Source organism: Pelecanus crispus, chromosome 7, assembly GCF_030463565.1.
Source record: "Pelecanus crispus isolate bPelCri1 chromosome 7, bPelCri1.pri, whole genome shotgun sequence".
Classification (NCBI taxonomy): Eukaryota; Metazoa; Chordata; class Aves; order Pelecaniformes; family Pelecanidae; genus Pelecanus; species Pelecanus crispus.
Window position 1 is genome coordinate 30958321 of NC_134649.1, and position 17195 is coordinate 30975515.

Here is a 17195-nt window from a genome sequence, read left to right on the forward strand (position 1 = left end):
TGAGGCCTGCACACATCAGTTTGTGTTTTTAATACACTGCATGGTTTAAAGTACTTCGGTCCAATGATGCTGGTTTAATTTGCTTGAAGTTAACACTATTTTTTAGATTAATGATAGAATCAACTTTTCATTTTAATTTAAAGATCTGATTTGATTTTTCTCTGATGAGTGAAAGTATTGTTGTATAAGGGTACTTCTGTTTCTTTGCATCGACATCTAGCTGAAGTCTTACTTATTTACAGGTAAAAATGTTAATTCAGCATTGCTGTTAATTATATTGTCACATTTCCTTGTCAAGAAAAAGCAGTGGAACAAGGCTCAGTCTACATCATCTGTTAGTAACAAAGATACTTGGAGTCATACATACTATGCTGTACTTCGACCATCATATTAAAATGGGAAGCTGATGTTGCAAAAATGACTCTCATGAGTACAGCTGAGCAAAATTTATATATTTCAATTAAAAATACCTTGTGTAAAAATAAAACACATATAAAATATATATATACACACACACACTCTCTTAGATTACTTTGAAAGCAAAATAGTAGAAGGAGACTTAAGACATCTTTGAAAAGTTTCACTTGCTATGTTGCTTGGTACACTAAGCCTAAATAGGAATTATTCTCATTTTCCACAAACCAAGTTTTTAAAGAAGCTTTAATGCAGTTAAGCTTTGAGACTTTCTATCTCTATACATAACTTTTTTTGGTATGCAACTTAATCCAATACACTTTTGATGGTCAACTGAAAAAGTTTCAGATTAGAAAAGTGGGATTGGAATTACGATGTGTTTTTCCTCTGTAGCTTGCTCAAAGAATGTTTTGCATCTATTTGAAAGTAAAACGTAGTGATTGTTGTGGGTACTGGTAAAGAATGTGAACAAGCAGTTACTTGTGTGATTTTACCCACACATAAAGAATATGTGGTGAAATAAAAGTTGAGAAGATATGTGTGTGCATATATGTATTTTTACACTTTCATTAACAGGAAAGATTCTGAAAGCATGGGTGACATTGTAACTACTAAATAAAGTGGCTGTTTTGAAATAGTTATTTTGGAGGAGAACCACATTTCAACATAGTAAAAGGTTCTGTGTATGCAGGGAAAACGGCATTAGTAAGGGAGAGGATATAAACGTGTAAACAGAGGAAAAAGAATCATCTTCTGTTACCATATTTAAGTTTTGGCATGTATAATTACGTAAGTAGTGGCTAGTAGTATGTTCCAACAGGCAGTGTTCTCAAGCAGGAAAAAGCATTAACATGCTTTGCCAAGAGGATCGGATTGCCTTCCATCCTTATCTCATCCATATGTGTGCGGATGTAACGCGTGTTATTAGATTTGCAGAATGTGTCATCGGTGATTGTAGTAATATTGTTGTACTGCAAAACAAAACAATTTTTTATAAATACATACACACATATATATATACACACACCCGTATATGTTGAAGACTTTTCAAATTTTAATTTTATTCCTCTTTCCCTCCTGTTTTATTGTCATTGGCATTGATTTGTGTATACTATAGATAGGTAGGAATTGTCTCTTCAAGCCAATCAATGAGCTGATAAGCAGTTTGAGGTGGTTATTGATGTTTGAAATGTATTACTGATAAAAGATCATTGCTTATTTTTACCATTTCATATCCTTGATATACAGAAACTAATGAGAAATTGTTGCACGGTAATTAGCTAACAACTTCTGAACACCGAATGGGTGTGGCTGTACAGATTAGAGGTAAATTGTTTTATTTGGAGGAGCAGTAGACAACAGTAGCGCAACTGCAGTGTGAACTGTTTTAAAAGACAGTGGGTTGGTTTTGAAGTATGTAACTAATGAGGCTATTTGTAATAGAATGTTAAGGAAATACTTCAAAAATACCTGAAGGTGAAGAATACGCAGACTTTCTGGTAAGTTAAGGGGAACAGATTCCAGTGCGTTATGTCCTAAGTAGAGGTAGGCCAGATTTGTCAGCTTCTAATAGAAAGAAAGAGAGATTATTAATGCTGATACTACTTACCTGAGGTTAAGTAACTTGTGCCTGTTACGAGACATCAGTATGTTCTTCTTATCACATAGCCTGTAAAGTGATCTGACAGGAAACATTCTTTTGCTGTGAATGTTGAATTCTGTTGTATCAAGAAACTCACAGAACAGGCCTATGTTTTTGGAAATTTCAGTGTCAGGTTATTGGTTATAAAACTTGAGACCACTATAAAGCGCTCTCCTTGTTTATTAGTATTTATGTGGTCCTCAGAACAGTGTTTGAGCTATCAATTTTTGAATCAAGTTTTTCTTTGCATGTAAGAGAAAGGAAGTAGGTAAGATATTTCATAGAAATTTTTTTTTATGTGAACAACATGAGAGAGTGCACAAAGGAGTATTATTCCAAAGTGCCTTAAAAACAAAACAAAAGCTGGAAAGCTTCTTCATCTTAGTTTTGTTTCTTAGATGATAAAAATACAGAAAAATTCATTTTGTGATATACTGGATAGTCTGGTTACTAATTTTATTTGCTTTGGTTACCTAAATTATTGTTTCTTACTTACCTTGAAGGCATTTGCTTTGATTCCTCTGCTCTTGATTCTGTTTTGGTTTGCATTAAATGTTGTTAGTTTGGGAGGTAGAACAGGAAGTTTTATAAGTCGATTTTCAGCAAGAGAAAGTTCTTCCAATAACAGAAGCTTTGAAAAGGCTCCATCTTCTATTTCTTCTATCCTGTTTCCACTAAAATCAATTCTTCTCAAGGTAGCTTTACACAAAAGAAATGAAAATCTAAACATTAAATTTATAATTACATGGCATGTGAAACATATATAATAATAAGGAAAATACTTTGGATCCTTCCTTTTTTCTTAGAGACAACATGATTTCAGGTATTCGTAGAATTTTTCATGTTGTAGAGTGAGATATCTGGGACAGATGTCCCTGAGCATTTGAAGGAAAAATAATACCTGGTTCTTTAAGACTGGCTGGGATGCAGAGTTAAATTTTATTTTTAGCAAACTGCTCTTTCTCTGATTGTGTGGGAATATTAAGATGGATACATGAGCCAAAATGGGTTTCCATGTTGCCTTCACAGTTCCTGTTCTAATACAAGCATTGAATTAAATAAGTAATACACATAATGAAATCTAGCAAAGTATAAAATATATCTTATTTTGGTAATCTTGGCATACTTTTAAGGGACAACAACTTCAAATATACTATCAGGCGAATGGAAATTAAAATTGGAACATTACTTACTAATGTCAGCAAAATCTGAGACTGCTATCCTTTTTATTTTGTTAAATCGTGCATAAAGATATGCTGTTTCCTTTGGCAGTGGGGGTACAGCTTCGATGTCTATTTCCTCACAGTACACTGATCCGCTTAAACACACACAGAGCAGACAAGTAGGTAAATCTGAAAGCAAATTATTTTGAGTGGACAGTTAAGTTATTCAACTAAAGCTTGAATATTCAAAATAGAATTTTCTCTAGTAAGATTTCTTATCATTAGATTTTTAAATATTTTGTTCGCATCAAGTTCTGAAAAAATATTATGAACTTTTTTGAGCTTTGTATTCTTTTTATTGTGCATAATTTCTCTGTGTATATTCTCTGTTCTTATCTGAGCATGTCTTGAAATGGTATTAACCAATCTTAATTCAGTTTCATTCTTTAATTGGCTTAGAGTATTGCGAATAAGATAACTGCAACTCTGTGGCTATGTTAAATGTTATCTTTAGAACCATTCTTTCGAAAAGAGAAGTCCATGCAGGCGAAACATCTGGCAGTGCGCACATTTGACACTGTAATTGCATTGGAGCATTTCTGGCAGGGTCATGTATACTCTGTGTTACTCCTAGCTACTATTTTTGTCTAATCCTTTTTATAAAAAACTCCAGCAGTGATGATGATACAATTACTCTAGGCAATCTGTTCCCATTTTTTTACTGAGGTTTTTTATAGCTGTTGTTTTAAGTAGTGAGAGAAACTCTTATCTTTTTTTAATGCAGTTAGTCCATTATGGTTTGTCATGTTCCTCATAGACATTAGTAGAGTATTAGTCATTTCTGCTTTGCATTAATCCTGTATGACAGCAATATTAAAATACATATAATGAATATGGCTTTCACTCCAGTTTCGTCACCACTGCTATCTGATCTAATGTGTTTTCTATATTGTGAGATTTTTGGTTACCTTCCAAATTGGTCTGTCTGTAGTACAGAGAGTAGTGTCATACTGCTAGGTAGTTGTTACCACTACGTAGCAAAATAGGATCTTCCACAACCAGTGAAGAGTTATAGAAGTAGCCAGTCAATACTGGGAAGCCAACTCGGTATGTGTAATAGGGTAATTCTTTCTTTCTTTATTTTTTTTCCTTACAAAAGTACTGCAGAGAATGGGCTTGAGACTTTGAGCTTTAGCTTTGTGAATACTAATATTTGTTAGGCGTCAGAGTTCTGCCCCATTTGCCTTTTTTGATTTAATGTATTATTTGTCATATGCTAGAGTGTAGGAAATGGAAAATGATTGTGAAACAATGTTGTCACTATTTAAAAGGCAACAGTTTTTATGCTTATCTGTGACTAGAAGCGCTGGTGTTCTTACAGATTTGTTCCGATTTTGATGGGGGCTTGTTGACATATGCTATTTGGCAATAACGAACTTTGATTAAAACTTTGGTGGAGATAGATACGCCAGTGGTCTTGCTGAATCATCAGTTATTTTTGGAAGTTTAGGCCACAGATACACCCAAAATGTGTATTGTTTTTTCAGTGCTCTGTTTGGCAGACACATTGTTCCTTTCACATTTAGAAGTCACTGTGGCTGGTTAGGAGAAATCTGGACAATACACCTCAGAACCTGTAGGAAACTTAGGCTAGTGAAGAATGTTCCTGATGTATTTTAACCATTGACCTCCTTGTTCATCAGAGGTAAACTGTAAGAATAACTGGTTCTTCAAAGAAATCTATTTAAGTAATTTAAGCACATTATATTTCATCATTACTTGGTCAACCTGTGGAACTTATTGGGGTACGTATTTTGTTTTTCTTGGTTGTCTTGCCTAACTTATTTAACTTGGGTACATCTCTACAGCAAATATGACTGGTTTAGTCTGTAGAGATTCTTATAAGGTGTGCTTTGTGTATTCAGAGTTTACCTGAGGATCCTTTTAATTTTTTTCTGCCTGCTCCGTCAGAAGTTAGATGACTTTCCACAGGAGATATGAAAGATATTCATAAATGAAAAGATTAACTCTATATCCCTTGTCATCCTTTGTATATTAAATTTTCATATTAAAATATGTTCTGTTGGAGAGCTTAAATGTTCCAGTATTCACATCAATTAACTTACTTGTATCCTTTGTTGGTGGTACATCGCGTTCGCTGTCATCCCCTTGCAGTCTTAGGGACGTGTCAAGAGAAACATTTGTTCCATCCTTTGTGTTGAGAGCAAATGTTTTTTTAAAAAACAAAGAGCAAACAAAAAAACAGAGTATTACAAGGATCTGAAATAGCAGGTCTTCTAAAAATAAGCTTCCTATGACAAACCTCATTATGACATTTAATTTTTAAAATACTTTTATACACTGGATGTCTGATGTGATATGTTATCCCTTTTGTAGATGACCTCTTCACTTTGAAAGGCAAGAAGGGAAGGCGTGCTGCTAGTGTTATTTAGAAAAGTAAAGTTCTTTCAGAAAGAACAGTAGACACAAAATAAAAATAGAGAGAAAATGTAGGCTACATGGTGGGGAAGGAATATGTGAGCAATGGGTGTCTACAAAAACCTGGAGTTCTGAAGGTAGATTTTGCACATCATGCAAAATTTGATAGGATTCTTGTGAATCTAAGTTGTTTTTTTTTTTTTGTTTACCCAAATAATCTCAGTAAAATAACATTTCCTTGCATTTAAACTTATTCAGAATTCCCTGTTGAGATAGTCATTGCATCTTTTCAATTGCAGGACAACTTAGTTTATAAACATGTTCCTTTCAAGTATTGACTGAAATTTAGCAATTCATTTCCATTAACTGCACTCAAGTCTGTTTTAACACCTGGGCTGCTAACAGAAAGGGCCTTTTGTGATGCAGGAAATGGTAGTGAGGTTTTCATTGAATATCATAGGAATTTGAGAGAATTACATACTATATCCAGAATTATAGTATACATGCTACGTATACTAGTGGGTTATACTGTGATTTCCATGTCTTAAAGTTAAGGGGATTTTTAGGTTGACTGTGGCAATTGTGCTTGGCTAGCATCATTTGTTGTCTTTTTTTGATGGGGGAATAGTTGTAGGACAATATGCTTTTTGGACTGCATTGCTATTGAAAACACATGGGGAAAAGTACATTATTGGGTGTGGAAGATGTTTTTCTTTAAATGTGCTTAAGGATCAGGCCCTGGCAGGAGTACAGTCCCCTGTTGAAGCGAGTTGCTTACGCACTGCAAGTGCTCACAAGTGAACTGATTTTTCTTTTTTTTTTTTTTTTTCCCCTTTAAATTCTTTCCCACTCGTCCCCATTCAGGCCTACAGCACACGCTTCATCTACTAGAGCAATATCAAAGTAACACTATCTGTCAAGTTACTTCTGATACTAACTTTGGTTTTGTATTTAGTATTTGGCTGCTTGCGTATATTTTACTGTGGGGAATTCTTGTATTCTGCAAAATAAAACCCTCAAGCTTGACATAAAGCCTGAGAAACAAACATCTTGGCCAGCCTCTGTCATTTTGACCACTTTTCAACCTGTGAATCATCAATCTCTTGGCTCTTCCCTGCATCTGTCTATCCAGGCTATAGCTCTTTTTTTGTCTGTTGTTTTCGTGTAAAGTTTGGGATAGGTTGGTTTGTTCTAGTAATGCTTTTATACCCAAGTTAGAATGCTGGCAACAGTTTAGCAATTGTAGCATGCAACTTCTGTGTAGGGTAAGAGCTTTTGCAGTGTTGGGTGTACAGATGCTGGGGGGTGTGAGCTGAACAGTTAGACTCAAACAAGCAGCAAATCTTACTAAAGGTTTCTGCAAAAACGTTTAGCTTGCGTAGATATGTTGATTAGGCATGTGATGGCATGGTCCTTGACTGAGGTATCCATGCCAGTAGAGATTTTTGTGTAGATGGACTTAGAATAAAACAACTTCACTTCTATTGTTGTAGTGTGTTTGGCTCATAAGGGACATTTTTGATATGCTGGTATGAAAAATATGTTTGCTGACATAGCATATCTGTACCAGGTGTAGATTTCTAGTACAGTATCCTACTGGAGGTGTGAACTATGAAAGAGTATGCGAGTTCTTTACAGAATACAGTGTAAAACTAATCTCTGCAAGTGTGAAATGTCAACAAACCCCCCCCCCCGATTATTTGCAGAATACTGTTAAATCCACAAAATTAAACAGCAGATTCTGCCCCCCCCCCCCCCCCCCCCAAAAAAAAAAAAGCAATAGTATTAATAACCAATATATTGGAAGTATTTCCTGGTCAGCTATAAAAATTCCTAGCCATGGAATATCAGTGCAGAAGATTGTTTGGATTATAACCGCAGAAAGTTCATTACTTGCATATGTAGGGAATGCACTGAAGGAACATTGGCCTACTTACATATTTAAATGTCACCTGCCTTTTGCACTTCACTCCACAGACATGAATTACCCATAGAAAACCACATTAACATTCATCTTTATAACACACAAAGGTCTATAAAGCTGATAGTTTATATTCAATGTAATGAATTAGTCCAGATACGACACGGTGTCTAATTGAATGGTTCTGTCCTGTTGTGGAAATTAAGATTTCATGTTTTTAAGCTTCTAATATTTTTATTCAAGACTGGGGTAGCTGTGGCTTCAAATAATAATCATTGTAATAAGTTTTGCTTGGCTGACCTTTACCTTAGTAGTAGACTAAGGTTCACTTCGTTTTGTTGATTGCTAAGATGAATAGATTTCTTCTGATATTTTCACTAAAATTCCTTTTTCTGTGTGATCAAGCACACAGTAAGGAGTTAAATTTGTCATGCAAGATAGATTTCTGACTGGGCATGTTTGAGGAAATTGTTGGCATGTATTTCAGTTACAGTTAACACTTGAAATATTCTGGGAGCTAGAATTTGTGCAATAAATGAATAGATTTGTTTGCACATCCCATGATTTAAATTGGGAACACTGGAACTTGTATATATGCATTTGTTGCACATAAGGAACTGATTTATTATTTTGCAATGAAAATGTGTAATTGGAGAACGGACCTGATGGAAATAATGACCAACTGCATTCCTAGAATTATCCTAAGCAGAGCTGTTGGCCTTCAGAAGACCTCTAGTTTATAGCACTGCCAGTACGGACTTTGATTAGTCTGTGGCACATCTGTTGGCACCATTTCCTTGTAGGTATACTCCTTGTTGTTCTTTTTACTGAAAGAAAAGTGTATTCTTATTAGAACGATTTTATTAATGAATGTTACCTGATGCTGTGCCTAACTAGTTAAAGTTAACGTTTTTAGTATTTTTTAAAAACTTACTCAGTTGTGAGTGGATAGCCATGTATTAGTTAAAAGTCATTTAAATGGTCTGTTTTTCATAGGTTTATGAAACATGTTACTTCATCACTGTGGCAGATGTCAGATTTAAAAATACCTTAGACATTTTTTAATATAAGTATGTAGCTGCTGTTTTTAGTCTAACAATGGAAAGCTATAAGCAATTTAAATAGTATTGGGAAAATATTAAAATGGTATATAGAAGCGATTTTTCTATATCTGTGCTGCATTTTTTTTACTTATATGGATTATCTTTTGCTGTTGTCTTTTTTGTTGTTTATCAGACTAAGTTATTGTAACAAGTACAGTTAATATTAATGGAAACTTCCTTGAATTTATTAATGCTTGGTTTTACAGCTTTGTTGGATATGTGGTATTTTCCTTGGCAGCTAGTCTTGGGGCAATCATTGTTAGTTTCTCTTCCATCTGCCTGATCAATGTTGTATCTCATTTTCTTCATGTGTATTGTTTAGGTCCTGTCAGAGGCAGTTTGAACAGAAGTATGAGGTTTTTAACTGTACCTGACAGCTGAGGCTGCTGCACTTCATTTAACTCTCCTCTGTTTTTGTGTCTTTTGCTTAAGTGTTTAAATTAAAAGGCATGTGTGTGGAGCACATAGCAAAAAAGTTCAGAATTGACCGTTTGGGGGTGCTGGTGAGTGCCATGAGGTACAGTCTTCATTGCTACCTTTAAGACTCTCAAAGTGTTAATAATGTAGGTGACTACCCCAGGACTGGACCTTCCATAGTAGTTCAGGACTGCTGAACTGTTGAGTTGCAAAAAACCCAAACAACCCACCCCCGAAAAACCAAGGCAAAAAACTTGATAGTTTGGTAAGTCAAAAGAGAAACCGTGGTTTATGCTGGCAGATTATGTCCAATAAAAAGTACTGTTTCAAGTATTACTTTGATATAAAAAAAAAATCCCTAAATAAAATCACCCTTCTTGTTTTTAAACACATTTACTGTGATAATACAGTGTTACTTAAACTGTTGAGCTAGTATGCTAGTACATCCCATTCTTGAAGGTCGTACAACGGTAGGCACATAACTACAGCAGAGTTAAAAATGATGCTTTAGTCTTATGTATGAAAGCCTGTCTTTTGTGGGTTTCTCAAACTGTAGCAAGGGTAGTATTTTTGTGGTTTTAATTTGTGGCTTTCCCTCTGTCTTAAACCATTGTATGTTTTGCTATTATTATTAGACTTTTCCAGAAAAATTGCATACATGCATGTAACACCTTATTCATATAATGCTTAGCAGTTAAAAATATTAAACTGATAATATAAATAAAATACCTTTCTTATATCCTTGGATTGCATTTCATAATCTTGTTGGATCAGGCTTCCCATGGTAACATCTGTATCATACTCATAAAACTGGAGTGATTCTTGCTGTATAGGTGGTGCTGAATTTACCAAAGGTACAAACACAAACAAGAAAAAAGTAGTCTGCAAAGTCTTCATTCTTGCACAGAACAATGTATCTGGCTTTCACTGAGCCGGTGGAGATCTGCTCGTGTGTTGACTATGGAGAATACTTTCTTTGTGACTGGAAATGAAAATGCAATCCGTCAAAACAATATTTAAAGCCTAGAGGACTAGTTGGCAGGGGTTTCTAACGCATAAGGAACATGGAACAAATTTTAACTCTTGATATCCTTTAATTAGACTCTAGCATTATAAAAACTGTTCTTAAAGTGAGAAGAAACTGGGAAATAATAAACAACATTTTCCAACTAATAAGGAAAATATTATCTTAATTGCATTTGCTTGTTTCCTAGTGAGTTATTTTTGTTAATAGCAAGAGGATTTTTTTAAAAGCATTTTATGAAACATTTGGCATGTATGTAGCTGAACTAATTAAAACAAGAGATGTTCAAATGCATTTTTTTTTGGTTGTCAAAATAATGGTTTTCAAACCTAAATGCTCTGTAACAATAATCTCTCATTGTCTTTGTCTTTACATTTGAAAATAAACAAGAGAAGATAACTTAACACCCCCTGAATTTTTACAGGTTGTACACTTTTCGGGCAGGGGGAGGAGGCTACAAACATAATCTTTAAAACATTTTGAATAGACACACAATAATTTTAAAATAGATCTTTACACAGCATTTTTTTTCTGTTTACTGTAATTGCATTTTATTTAAGCTTCAGGTTAATATACTTTTAGGAAAAAAGTCCACTTACCGTTTTAGCAGAGTCAAAGTTCTTCTGTGATTGTCATAAAACCAGATATCCTTATGTACATGTTAACCTAAAGTGGATTAATAAAAGAGTAAATTTATGAATTACATCCAAAATGCTGAAATTAATACTCTTTCAAAGTTTGACAGTCTTAAAAGTGCTTTCCATGGGGTAAAAAATGCTTTGCCAGCATTCTTTCCCTAGGGTAAGAGGTAATATCCTGGAGCAGGGGGGTTGTACTTTGAATAACATTTGTAAATGTGAAGTCTGTCTGGCTCATCTTGCTTTTGATATTGCTTGTTGAAATGGTAGTCTTCTGCTTTGTGGTGATTTACTCTTTATAATTGCTAATGCTTTTTCTGTAAATCAAATATTAATTATGCAAACTAGAGGTCTATAACAAGGCATGTGTTATCCATTTTGTTTAATGGTTTAGCTAAGAGACAAAGCAGCTGCTTTCTGAGACAGAGGTAGAGCCAAAACATACGTATACTGTATTAGTCACATTTTATGAGTAATAAAATGTTTCATTACGAGTTGTATATGTTTAGAGAAGTTTCACGGAAGTATGAAGTGGAAACTTTTCAGTCTGAAGAGTTCTGGAAACAAAAAATACTTTTTAGAATTGTGTGTATGTGTGTGTGTGGAGATTTTTCAGACAAGTAATTCATGTATAAATGCTTCATTGAATGACTTGTTAGGCAATTTATTGAAAAATTTGTTTCACAATAAATATTTGTTTTGAGTGAGGTTCTGTGTCAGTTCTATAGATAACTTAGTAAATACTGTCCAGGTGTAGAATTTTCATCTGAACTACAAGCAGCAGTTTTCTGGATTTCTAATGTATTTCTTCCTCCCCCATCCTTTTCCTTATTATGTGTTTTTGGCAGTCAGTACAAATGGGAGCCAGATGACCAACTTTAAAATTTACAAAGTTGCTTTTTTGAGTCTTTAAAAAGTATGTAGCAATACAATCTACTTGGAATATATTCAGATTTACATTTCTCTTTCATTTTCATTACTTTTTTTTTTAGATAGCACTGTCGGCTAGAGTAATGTTGAGGATAAACAATGGACCTATTTGGTTAAGTTTTCTTGTAAGTGCTGCCTTGTTTAGAAACCAGATGTCAGTAGTAAATCTGCAAATTGTAGAGTGGCTACAGCCATTTGTTCTCTCAACTGTTTTCCAGTTTATAATCAGTTACCAATTTCTGAACTTATTAGGCTTTTATCAAAATGTTTTTTGTTTAGCTCATATGCAAATTAAACAGAGCCATAGTTTGGACTTGGAGCTTGCTCCAGGATAATGATTTTGCTCTAAGTATATAACTGAAATATAAAGGAAAGAGGCTTATTGAGCCTCTGGAAATTGGACTCTGAATCGCATTGGTTGCTGTTCTGCTGGAACAGTAAGAACAACAAAAGTTTTGAAATGGCTAGGTTGTTAAGGCTTTCTGCTGCAGTACATAGGAAATTTCAGTTGGAAGTACCGTGTGTGATAGAAAGGGCAGATTTGCTGAGGAAGGGACAAAAAAGCTGCAGTGTCAACACCATCTTACCATCCCTCATGGTTTCATGCACGCTTCAGAAGTCGTGACAGCAGCTCTGCTTTGTACCTACCTCTTCCCAGCTGCTACCCCTGCCAAACATCCACGTTAAGATTTCATCTGGCTCTGGGGCATCCAAGTTTTTCTGATGCTTAAATGTAATCAAAGGATAAATGTTCTAAGGGAAAAGTATTAAATATTGAAGCTGAAAGCATGATATTAAATATATTTTTATGTTCTTATGAGAATTTATCTTGTAAGTAATGAAATCCTAGATTTCACAGTTATGTACATGGAATACCTTGGGAATAGCTTAGTGTTTTCCTTATGTATGACAATTTTTAAAAATGAGGGAAAATTACTAGTTAAATGAGGCCTTGAAAATTTAGGAAGTCTTCATGCAAGAAAGCTCTTACTTGCTTTGATCTGGAAAAGGAGAAGAGGCTCTGTAATGTTAGAAGACTTTAGTAACAGCTTCTGCAGAAAACATTGTCAAAAGTCTGTGTTCATCAGTCACAAGATTTCAGTGGTATGCTTACCACAAAAACATTTTGTAATGTGTGTACTTACTGTTGTTATCCAAGCACTTATAAGAAACTCATGAATGCTTACTTACAAATACATTTGAAGAGTGATATGTTAAGTGATTACTTTGGCATGATGTCATCAAGGTTTACCTTACAGTATAGTTTTACTGTCACTTTAAACTGTCAGTGCCAAATAAAGTAGTAGTCCTGTGCCATATTTCATCTGCTTGTCATACCTTGTGCCAGGAAGAAAAAAAGTAGTAACAAATAATTTCAAATAAAAACTGTTTTTATCTGAACATGTAATATGCTCATATCAGCACAAGGAAGGGGATGGCACAAGTAGCTGCAAACAAGGAAGGATAGTATTGCTTCTTTTGGCAACAGTGCTGCTTTATTCTTGTTCAAAATGACTTGAAACAACCACAATATCCAGATAATACGGAATGAAAAGCATGGTTCATATGCATTGGCAATAGGGAAACTAACAGGAAGTATTCACCCTGGCAAGCAGAGAGTGCTTTCTAGGCGTTGCAATGCTTAGAAGTTTCATGTTATAGGTAGGTACCTGTTTCTTGGACTCTAGTTACAAGGATCTGTGTACTTAAAGTGGATTCTTTTCTGAAAACCTAAACAAGCTCTGTTGTTAATTAATTGAGCTCCAGTTTTTGAAGAGGGCCTTGATAATGTGTTTATGGTATGCTTTCTGATTTGTCAGGTGTGCCTTTTTTTTTACCCATGATATCTCATTTTCGCTGGGACTGACTTTCCCCACAGGATACTTTAACCTGATATGTTAGGCATTTTAAATGTCTATTTTACTAATTGTGTTGAAATGGAATCCTGGCTTAAATTTGAATGGTAGTAATTTCCCTACAATTTTGTAAGGATATGAAATGTAGATGAAGGTGTAATGAAGTATAACACTTTTTTTCTTATAATAGAGGGAATCCAAGTCAGCCTAACAAGGGGCACTTGCTCTCTGGATTCTGCTTGCAGAAAAATTTAGTTTTAGGGGAAAAGGGTTGCATACAGAGTAGGTATAAAGTTTGTTCCCCATTGTGGCCTTCTGTCAGGATAGACAGTGAAGAATAAAAGGCTTTTAGGAGAGAAAAAGTTGAATGGGTATGAGCAAGGAAAGGTATGGGAGAACAAGATGAAAATTAAAGTAACTATCCAAACTATACGTGTTGCTGCTTAAATCTTCGGTATCTGGGAAGGAATCTACTATTTAGTAGTGTTTATACTTCTTCACTATGAGGGTGGTGAGGCACTGGAACAGGTTGCCCAGAGAAGTTGTGGATGCTGCCTCCCTGGAAGTGTTCAAGGCCAGGTTGGATGGGGCTTTGAGCAACCTGGTCTAGTGGAAGGTGTCCCTGCCCATGGCAGGGGGGTTGGAACTAGGCAACCTTTAAGGTTCCTTCCAACCCAAACTATTCAATGATATGTCAGGAGCAGGTAAAGCAAAAATCAAGCTGAAAATATCCTAGCGGAACCGAGGAAAGGTTTTGTTTTGCAGGCTGATGAGCGGGTTTTGTGAATTATTTGAACTGGCTGATGTTCAGCTCGGTCTATTTATCTTGTACTTGAAGTGGCCTCGTATATTCTGCTCTGCTTAGAGCTTTAGTATGACTAGTTCATTTCTGTTCTCACCTTTCTACTAATACTTCAAAAGACAGATCAAAAAAGAAAGCAAAGTTTTCTGTAAAAACTAATCATGCAGGTGCATACTGCAAAAGCTGCCATGAGCAGTTCTTATCCAGTTGTCATAGGTGCTAGCATGTTAATTGCCTTTTTACCATGTTGGTGCTTAGCACTTTTTACTTAATGCTTAGTAGCATAGTACAAAAATGTTAGGAGAGAGCTTTTCTGTACTTTTAGTATTGGTTTGGAATGCTGTAATGTGTTTTACAATGGAACTGAGGGCTGGTTGCTGATAATTCTCAGTGCGAGGCACTTCTGTCTTGTTCCTGGTAAGCCCCACAAGGCACTGAAGAACTGGTTGACCTGAAAAGAGCCAGATTACCAGAGGGGGTAGCCTTTCCTCTCTGTAAGGTTGTTGGCTGGAAATTATTTTTCCAGTGTGCCTGTAGGAGTTATGTGGAAGCAGGGACTGGCACTGCCTATATAAAGAGTCGTGATTCCTAGGCAGAACACTAGGAAGAAGAGGGAAGATGAAAAAAAAAAAAAAAGAGGGAAAAAAAAAGGCAGGGGGGGCTTTTTCTGGGGTGCATGGGTTAATAGGGCTATGAGGCAGCACTAGGGAGAATGCAGTAAGGTTGCTGTCAAAATATTCCTTATGAAATAAACCAAAGCTGAGATTTTTTTTAAACAAATTTAAATACACAGTTTTGGTTTACATTTAAGCAAAGAAAGTGTATTTTTGCAGCTGCTTAAAGACCTTGGCTTTCATTTTGTATCACAGTCTCTAAAGGACAATATTGGCAAGTTCTGTAGTTTCTGGGTTTTATTGTTTTTAAGTGTTCTTGGAAGAAAGAAGAATGGATTATTGCTTAGCTTCCTCATGCCTGATGAACATTGGGAATCACTTACACAGAATGTTCAAAAATTAGTGTCTTTTCTGGGTAGAAATGTTTCTGTGATAGAATGAGGTGGGGACAAATTAGGAAAGTTTTTAAAGACTTCTGGGTGTTTATAGATCTAGACACAATGCTGAATTTTCTTTTGTGTATGATTTTTTTGCTCCATGTGGAAGGTAACATGCTCAATATTCCTTAACATATCTTTTGTATGAAGTGTGATTAAACACTTTACAATGTTGACCAGCTGCTCTGGATTGAAATAATTATAATAGAAAAGGTTTTACAGAGTAAAATGTAGTTATTGAAGCAGCCTGATAACATGTACAAAATAATCTGCAAGCAGTAAAACATAGATTTACTGTTAAAGAGAACAAAGGCATGAAGTGATGTTAAAACTGAACTCAATGTTTTTATTTTCTTCTTTTTTTAACCTGAAGTAAATGAATCAAGTATTCTGGATTATTCTCTACATCATTTTCTTCTTCTAAAATACAGACCTTTTCTGCTTGACTGTTTGTGTGGCCTGATTAATTTTACCTTCTAAAATTATTTTTGTCTCTCTGATGGTACTGCTGCATGTATGTGTGATATGAAACTTCTGTCACTCCTGCATCCCCCTCTGCTTTTTATTGCAATCCTGATACAGGGGTGTAAAAATAGTTTTAAGGCAGTTTAATGTCTGTGCTTATGCTGGGGCTGCATTCGTTCTGGGAACAAAAACCCAGAGTACCCAAAAAGGAGGAAGCAGTCTCCTGGTTTGTTCTTGAGCAATGCACAGAAATTGGACTGAAGGTGATACTATAGAAGAGTAGTTGTGTAGTATTAAGCAAAGTATATTCCAATTCAGCATCCTTGAGGGATGGAGGAAGGTTTGGAGGGAGTGTTAAATGTAAAATAAATGGTCATCTTGTCTTACAGAGAAAACTTAGAACATTCCTAAAGATTCAGAATGACCGAAAAAGTACTGGAGATAAAATAGTTATGTGTAAATACCTCCAGTATTTTTATGAAAGGTTGCAACTATTTCCAAGGCTCAGTGAATTAGATTAAGTTTAGGTCACTGTTAGGGCCACCAGCTGCAAAATAGAGACAGCTGAAAAATGACCTAGTGATTGTATGAACATCCTTCCATATGTTTCTTATTTATAATCAAAATTTTTTAAAGCTGAAGACATTACCTTTATTCCTTGCATTTCTGGAAAAGAAACAGACTCCTTGTATCAGTTACTGTGTTATAAATGAATAAAGCACATTTTAAAAATCATGCACAATAGTAAACAAAAATCAAACTATGGTTAACAAATACAAATGGTAACTGGAAAAATAGTGCTGTCTGCTATTTATCCAGACCCCCCTGTTGGACATATGTTGTCTTTAACGTTGCCTATATATCATCAGTTATATCCTGAATCAAAAGCCAACCTATCTCCAATTTATTAAAACTGCTTAGAATTCCTTCCTGAATTGATATTACTTCCTTATAATGAAATCATCATTTGTTGAGAGCCATTACTATGTCTACAAGGGCACTAGAGTCAGGGTTCCAAGACTCATGGCCTTATATGTATTCTACTTCTATGTTCCTGTTATCTGTTCCTTATGTTATTCATAGCATCTACTTTACTCTCTGTATTTATGGCTAATCTTCATATTTATCTTTTTTTTTTTCCTTGTGTTGTGCTTTATAATAGGGGAAGGTTGGGGTTTTTTTGGTTGTGGGGTTTTTTTTCCTCTGTAGATGATGGATTCATGCAATGAATTACAAGATTAAGGTATTATTTATTTTCCTTTTAATTAGGTTGTTAGCAATGTAAATTTTGGACAAAATCGTTTAAAACATTATATGATACATGTGTATA

The 17195-nt window shown here is 35.0% G+C and overlaps 2 protein-coding genes across 2 annotated transcripts in view; one reads left to right on the top strand and one right to left on the bottom strand.

Moving 5' to 3' along the window:
* Positions 1-17195, top strand: part of CENPP (centromere protein P) — a 164371-nt gene that overhangs the window by 18372 nt on the left and 128804 nt on the right. The window lies entirely within an intron of this gene.
* OGN (osteoglycin) lies at positions 1215-9996 on the bottom strand. The gene is made up of 6 exons (XM_009479774.2): positions 9829-9996; positions 5346-5430; positions 3250-3408; positions 2553-2755; positions 1885-1980; positions 1215-1385 (listed from the first exon to the last, which is right to left on the bottom strand). Exons 1-6 carry the CDS (start codon positions 9994-9996, stop codon positions 1215-1217), a joined length of 882 nt encoding a protein of 293 aa, XP_009478049.1.

Excerpts from the sequence above, each read along its gene's own strand:
- OGN (XM_009479774.2), bottom strand. The coding sequence starts at position 9,996 with ATGAAGACTTTGCAGACTACTTTTTTCTTGTTTGTGTTTGTACCTTTG. Across the intron at positions 2,756-3,249 it reads CTCAGATTTTGCTGACATTA|CTACCTTGAGAAGAATTGAT; the intron begins GTAAGTAATGTT and ends TTTTGTGTAAAG. Across the intron at positions 1,386-1,884 it reads TGCGTATTCTTCACCTTCAG|TACAACAATATTACTACAAT; the intron begins GTATTTTTGAAG and ends TTTGTTTTGCAG.